Source organism: Loa loa (assembly GCF_000183805.2).
Source record: "Loa loa unplaced genomic scaffold supercont3.83, whole genome shotgun sequence".
NCBI lineage: Eukaryota > Metazoa > Nematoda > Chromadorea > Rhabditida > Onchocercidae > Loa > Loa loa.
The window spans coordinates 28367-35343 of NW_018108263.1; the positions used below are offsets into that span (position 1 = coordinate 28367).

The window sequence follows — 6977 nt, forward strand, 5'->3', positions numbered from 1 at the left end:
AACTTTATTACTGTAAGAGATGATAGCATAAAAATAACTAACTTGGCTTTCAATGCGGAAAGTTTGAGTTGTCATACGAAGAAAATGCTCGCGACAATGTTGACAACCAAAGAAATGATTCACCCAATTACGAATTGCCACTAATGGAGTTATTGGAACAAATTTGGAATCTAAAATTTATACATTTCCAAATGTATTATTGATTAAATATTGAGTATATTTGATTCATCAAATTGAGGATATTTTTCCAGTCATAATGATATGACCTATAACCTTAAGCATTCATTTATCATATAGATTAAAAATAAAACAAATAATTGACATTTACTAACCATTCAGACCATTTTTATATGCTTGAATAGTAAGGGCATGAAATAATGTCCATAAACCACAAGTATAACCCCGAAATTTTGGACTTGAACCAGCACAATGTTCCCAGTTAATCCCAACCGGAAACGGAAAATTGCTTTCTTCCTGAAACGGAAAATACAGAAATCTTTCATCAAATATTTACCATTTTCATACAAAAAATTTTTTTATCAAGATATTCAATTATTTCATTTTTTTTAAATTTTCTAATATTATATAAGTGAATTAATGAAAAATACTTCATATTTCGTTTAACACTTTTATCACTTTTATCACTTTTATCACTTTTACTGTTTTGAAATTCGATTTTTTTAAAACTTAATTTTCAAATTAAACCTTTAATTTTTTTATAATTCAATTTTTGAATTGTTCAATATACAATGAAAAAAAAGGCTTATACTTCAAAAATTAAAAATTTTTTCTTATATTCCTTCATTGGAATCGCATCATGCAATCCTTTTTGATCTAAATAATCCCGCATTTTCTCGAAAAATTTAACTGCTCTTTTGCTATTCGATAATTCCTGCAAAAAATTCAAATAAATTTGAATTTTTTTTCGAAGTAAATAAATTTGAAAATAGCAAAATTAAATCTCTTCGAATCAATTATGAAAAATGAGCCCACTTAACAGAAATTGTAAAATCTTTTGAAATAAAAAGAATTATCTTTCATCTTTTCCTCTTTCATTTTGAATTAAATTTATTTATACAAATTTTTATCATTTCAAATACGATGAAATATTCATTTATCTGATTATTAAAAATTATATTTAAGTAATTTATTCACTATTCTAATAAATACAGTAATTATTTACCTTAGTTTTATTGGTAGTGTTATAAATTGTTTTGGTCGGTAAATCCTGAAATAATATTTATTCCTACATTTCCAATTTTATTATTTCTATTTTCTTTTTTTTCAAACGATTTTTTATAAATTTTCTTCTTTTTTGAAATAAGGCAAAATTGAAGCACAAATGAAGTTTCGTAATAAACTTACAAAACCACAAAAATCTATAAATGTTTGAATATATCAGAAATTAATGTGAATTAAAAAAAATATTGTCAAGAATTATCAAATAAATATTTCAATTTTTATTTACTCGTCTACTGTTATTTATTTATCACTTACTGATTTTGAAAACCGCAAAAACCTATAAATATTTGAATATATCGGAAATTAATATGGATTAAAAAATAATTTCATACAAATGGAATTAGCTATTTATAACAGAAGAATAATATATAAACCAGAAGAATGAAGAATATGAATAGTAAAAGAATCCAATATTTTCTCTGCTATAATGAATTACTGTTTCCAATTGCTCTAATGTTAATTACGATAAATACAGTAACCTTAGCGAGTACATCCAGGAAATCTCGAAGAGCGGTTAGATTATTACCAGCAAGATGTTCACCATTTCTTGTTACTTCATCAAATACAGCATATCGTGCAGCTTTTAATATATCTCTTTCTGATGCAAAATATTTCTGTCGATACCTATATTAATTAATATAGTGAAGGCATAAAAAAAAAATGATACAAATATTCCGGAATATTTCACCTGATTTTCCGGAAAATTTCTCTGGCAGGTTTTTTTTTGCTTTAATATTTTAAAAACTTACTTTACAATATCTTCTTTAGAAACTGATTGATTTTGTGTGATATTTCTTCCAGTTTCATTTGTTGTATTTTTTATGTTTAAAAATCTTTCCAATTCATTGAATAATAATCGTCGTAATCTAAAAATTTTTACATTTTAATTTTAAAAGTTATAAATTTCATATTTTATGAGATTTTAAGGACCGTTTAATATTCAAAAAAAAACATAAATTTTGTTCTAAAACTTTTAAGTGCTAAAAAAAACGAGAATTTTCTGGAAGTAATTCAAAAAAATTCCCTTTTTTCTCGAGGTATTATATGCTTTTTTGCAATATAAACTGTTAATGATTCAAAAATATTTTAATTAAATTATGAAATTTTTAATTAATTAAGCATTCATTAATTAACGCTAATTACTAAAATAGAATAAAATAAAACTAATGATGATTTGAAAAGATTTAAGAAAGGATTTGAAAAGATTTAAGAAAGAATTTCTAAAAAATCTTTCATTAATTAATGCTAATTATTAGAACAAAATGAAGCAAACAAATGAAAATCTAAAAAGATTTCAAAACATTCAAAAAAAAAAAACATTCTTTAATTAATTCTAATTATTAAAACAAAATGAAAATGATGGTGAAATTTTAAAAAGAAAATTATTCATTAATTAATGCTAATTGTAAGAAGAGAAGAATAAATTATTAATGAAATTTTTTATTTAGAAAAAAAAAAAGGAAAAGGAAAGAAATCTCACTCAGCAATAAGTAATGGTTTCGTTTGTTCACGTTTATAAATGACCATTGTCGGGAAATTTTTAATATATAAAGCATCAGCAAGTGAATGATTCCTTAAAGATCGTCGTGCAACCAAACGATCATTGTATTTAGTCATATCAAGCAATAACTAAATATTTAATTAATGAAATTAATTAAATTAAAATGAAGTAATTAAGGAAAATGGAAAAACTATGTAATTAATTACAGGAAAAAAAATTAGTCAATAAATTTTTTTTGAAGCAATTTGTATTGTTTACATAAGTAATTATATAATTTAATAATTTGTGATAAAGTTTAGGATAAGCTAATCATTCGTTTAGATAAATTCACTCCGGTATTTTCCAGCACAGGTCATAGGTCAATGCTCAAAATTTGCATGATATGAAATGTGTCTAACAAATTATTACTTTTGGTAAAGCTAATTAAAGTGATATGCATTTATTTTTAATTTATCCTCCGATACAATACAATTAATCTAATTAATATTGTGTCTCTTTTTTTTCAAAAAAAATTTGAATTTAATATTTAATTCTTAAAATTTAACTTTTTTTTAAACAAATACCTTTATTATTATTTTCCTAAAAATAACCTCTTTTTCTAGTTGAAATGAATTTTAATTTGTCAAGCAAGCTATTCCTAATTTTGGTTTATCAACTGAACTATTCGCAATTTTAACTTGTCAGCTGAACTATTGATAATTTTAATTTGTCAATTAAACTATTCATGATTTTAACTTGTCAACTAAACTATTGATAATTTTAATTTGTCAATTAAACTTTCTATTCATACTTCAGCACCAATAAGTGATTCGTTTCCTTCTTCAAAAATAATCACCAATAATGGTACATTTCCATTCACATCTCGCCATAATTCACTATATTTTTCAATGCTAAAATAATGATTAATTTTCGAAATTTTTGTAAAATTTAAAAACTATGCAAATTTTTTTTGTTTTTTCCATTTTTTATTTATTAATTTTAAATTAATTATTAAAAGAAATAATTACTTCCGTAAAAAATCAAAATTTGGCCAATCAGATGAACGATTTGTATTATATTCAAGTAGAATCATTTGTGTAATCAAATTTCGTAGTTCACCAACTGATTGTGGTGTTCCCATTGGTATACCTGATTTTGCACTGCTTGAATTTCGTGGAAAATACTGCAAAATTATACCTTTTTTTTCTTTTCTTTGAAAAAAAATATAATTTTCCATAATGAAAATATTATACGAAATTGAAAACTTGAAAAGAATAAATAAAAAGTACCATCCCTTTTTTTTTTTTCACAATTCAATGAATTTTCTTTTTTTTTTTTGAACTCTTTTTTTTCGTCAAAAAGGATTCTTTGAATTTTTTTTTCCACTACTTTGTTCTTCTTTTTTGACAACTTTTTTAATTTCTTTCTTTTTTTTTTCTTACAATTATTCTGCAAAATATTTATCATATCTCAAGTGAAACGTATTTGACATAATTACACGTAAAGACGTGATCGTATCATGTTTTATGAATGAATGCTAGAAAAGGAAAAAAAAACCTTAATATATGGGAAAAATTGGACAGCATTTGTTTGACAGGTGACTTCATTAAATGGATCAGCACAATTTATGGCCGCTAAACGAACCACTTTATTCCATCCATAAACATCACGTGCTAATAATTTGTATGTTTCAGCAAATGAACGACAATGTCCACACCAATCTAAGTAAAACTGAAAATTGTTTTAGTCTTTTTTTTTTTTTTTGAAAGAAAATTTGATTATTTTTATGAATTTAAATTTAGTCATTCAAGATTTTAAATTTAATTATAAGAAAGAATGATAAATAATTACGAAAAATTTATGTTAATAATAATAGATAGGAGGTTCTTTTTTTTCACTCTTATACTAACAAAAATTTAAATTATCCATTATTAAACCGAAAATTTAATTTAATTTAAATCAAAAATTTAAATCTCTTTTTGGCGCTACTTTAAATCACAAACAAATCAAATTATTTGAATTAATTAGATTGAAATGAACAAAGTATCTAATAGTTAAATTCAATGATTTAAATCGATAAAATATCTAATAATTTATTTAAAATACCTAATAAAATAGTTAATAGTTGAAATAACTGAATTGAAATCAATAAGATATCTGAATTATTCAAATTAAAATCAATGAAATATCTAATTTAACAATTGGATTAATTGGATTGAAATCAATAAAATATCTAATTGTTATTTTTACTTTTTATTTCTTCATGTTATCAAGTGCTTATAATAATTTTTTTTAAATATAATACTAGCATGTTAATTCCGCTTAAATTCAATACGAAAACCATCTGCTTTCTTTTATATTTACAAATTAAATAAAAAAAATTTTAATCTTTTGTTAGCGAAATTATTTTTAATTGCTATGTATTGTATGAAATTCAATATGAACTATTTCATTAAACTGGCTAATTAGCAAAAGTTAATTTAGATAAATGAATATAAATTCGATGAAATGTTAACTGATTTCAAAAATTATGCACTACATTTCATTTGATAGCTTCATAATTGGATAATTAAAATTAAATTTGAAAATGAAAGAAATTAAAATATTGCATTATTGGATGACAAAAAAANAAAAAAAAATTTTTACCTTTAAAACTTTACAAAATATGAAATTTCATAGAATTAATCAATCAATTAATAATGCTATTAATCATTACTACTGTGGTAATATTTTATAGAAACCTTTTTTTTCTTTTGTACGAATGTAATTAATCATCCAAATTCCACAACGAATGATTTTAATTTTTTGTTTAATTGAATGAAAAACTTGCTTCAACAACATATGCAACACAATCATTGCCATTTATGCAAAAGACGGTGTCATTGAAGGTCACATCATCAAGTTGAATGATTAAATCATTTTCCGAATTATATAATGTTGGATTAATTGCTGTAGGTTGTCGACCAAAAAGTGCAAAATCACCATATGTAAATTTCCCAAAAATATTAAATAATAATGCATTCAATAGTAGAAACATCCTAAAATAAATAAATAAATAAATAAACAATTTTTATTTTAATTAAAATTAAATTTATTCATAAATTTTTTACACGAACAGAAATATATTTGCAAATATTAGGATAGCTATCATTAGATAATTGATGCCGTTCATTTCAAGTTCTTGTCAATTCAAGTTTTTAATTGAAATATAAAAAATTACGAATGGTAGTGTAGAAGTTAATTGAAAATAAAGTTGCTACATTTCTTGGTATTAAATTGATTCAATTTAATTCAGTGCAAATATACCATGGAAAAATTGCACTCTTTTTGTATTAGATTAAATCAAATTAATTTAATTTAATTTAATTAAGTGATTTAATAATAGTTTTTGTTGTTCAGTTTCAGAAATAGATGGCACAAAAAATTTGCTAAAATAAATTTAATAAATCATCATTTTTTTATATCAAAAATTTTTATTTGATTTATTATTTTCCAATTATATGTTTAAATTTAATATGACGTGATGAATTTTACACTTTGATAATATTTTCATCAATCGTAATTATTATCCCATGTATTATCATATTTCCTATATTAACATATAGCATTGATATTTTCGCATAATTTTAACTGATTCAAAATTTTTTTCCTTTTTATTTTATCTTTTTCGATTGTTATTTTTTAGATTTTTGCTATTTACATTGCTTTGATTACTATTTTGAGGAATAAATGATAATTTATTTATCATAAAAATGATTATTTATCATTATTTTTGGAATAAATGATTATTTATTATAAAAAAGAAAGTTTATTATCATGCGATAGTTAGTTTCATGTTCATTTAAACATTTCATTTTCTAAATTGTGTAAAAAATGTCAAACTGTGGAAAAAGATTTGCCAAAGTTTGACCAGTTTTGACGGCGGTATTATTAAACTAAAGTGAATAAAACAAAAAAAATTTATATGAAAAAAAAACTTCAAACACTACCAGTATTGAATTTAACACATTGGGTTTAAATATATTTTAAGCATCAAACAAACATAGCTAAGTAAATTTTAGTAAGTTATGGAGAACGATAATTGTAGTGCAAACTTTGTCAACAAATAAACTTTTAGAAATTGAAAAAATTGAAGCAAGAATAACAGCAATAATAATAATAATAATAATAATAATAATAATAATAATAATAATAATAATAATAATAATAATAATAATAATAATAATAATAATAATAATAATAATAATAATAATAA

General features: G+C 22.1%; 1 protein-coding gene across 1 annotated transcript in view; it reads right to left on the reverse strand.

Annotated features, from left to right (window-relative positions):
* LOAG_17496 (Erv1/Alr family protein) overlaps positions 1-5759 on the reverse strand; it is a gene marked incomplete at both ends in the record, with an annotated part of 6850 nt that extends 1091 nt beyond the window's left edge. The window contains 11 exons of the mRNA XM_020450158.1: positions 12-170; positions 333-474; positions 770-892; positions 1184-1228; positions 1722-1866; positions 1992-2108; positions 2723-2871; positions 3534-3633; positions 3751-3905; positions 4280-4443; positions 5549-5759. Coding sequence (XP_020306205.1) covers positions 12-170; positions 333-474; positions 770-892; positions 1184-1228; positions 1722-1866; positions 1992-2108; positions 2723-2871; positions 3534-3633; positions 3751-3905; positions 4280-4443; positions 5549-5759 — 1510 coding nt within the window. The remainder of the gene's footprint in view (positions 1-11; positions 171-332; positions 475-769; positions 893-1183; positions 1229-1721; positions 1867-1991; positions 2109-2722; positions 2872-3533; positions 3634-3750; positions 3906-4279; positions 4444-5548) is intronic.
* Positions 5760-6977: the final 1218 nt, after the last annotated feature.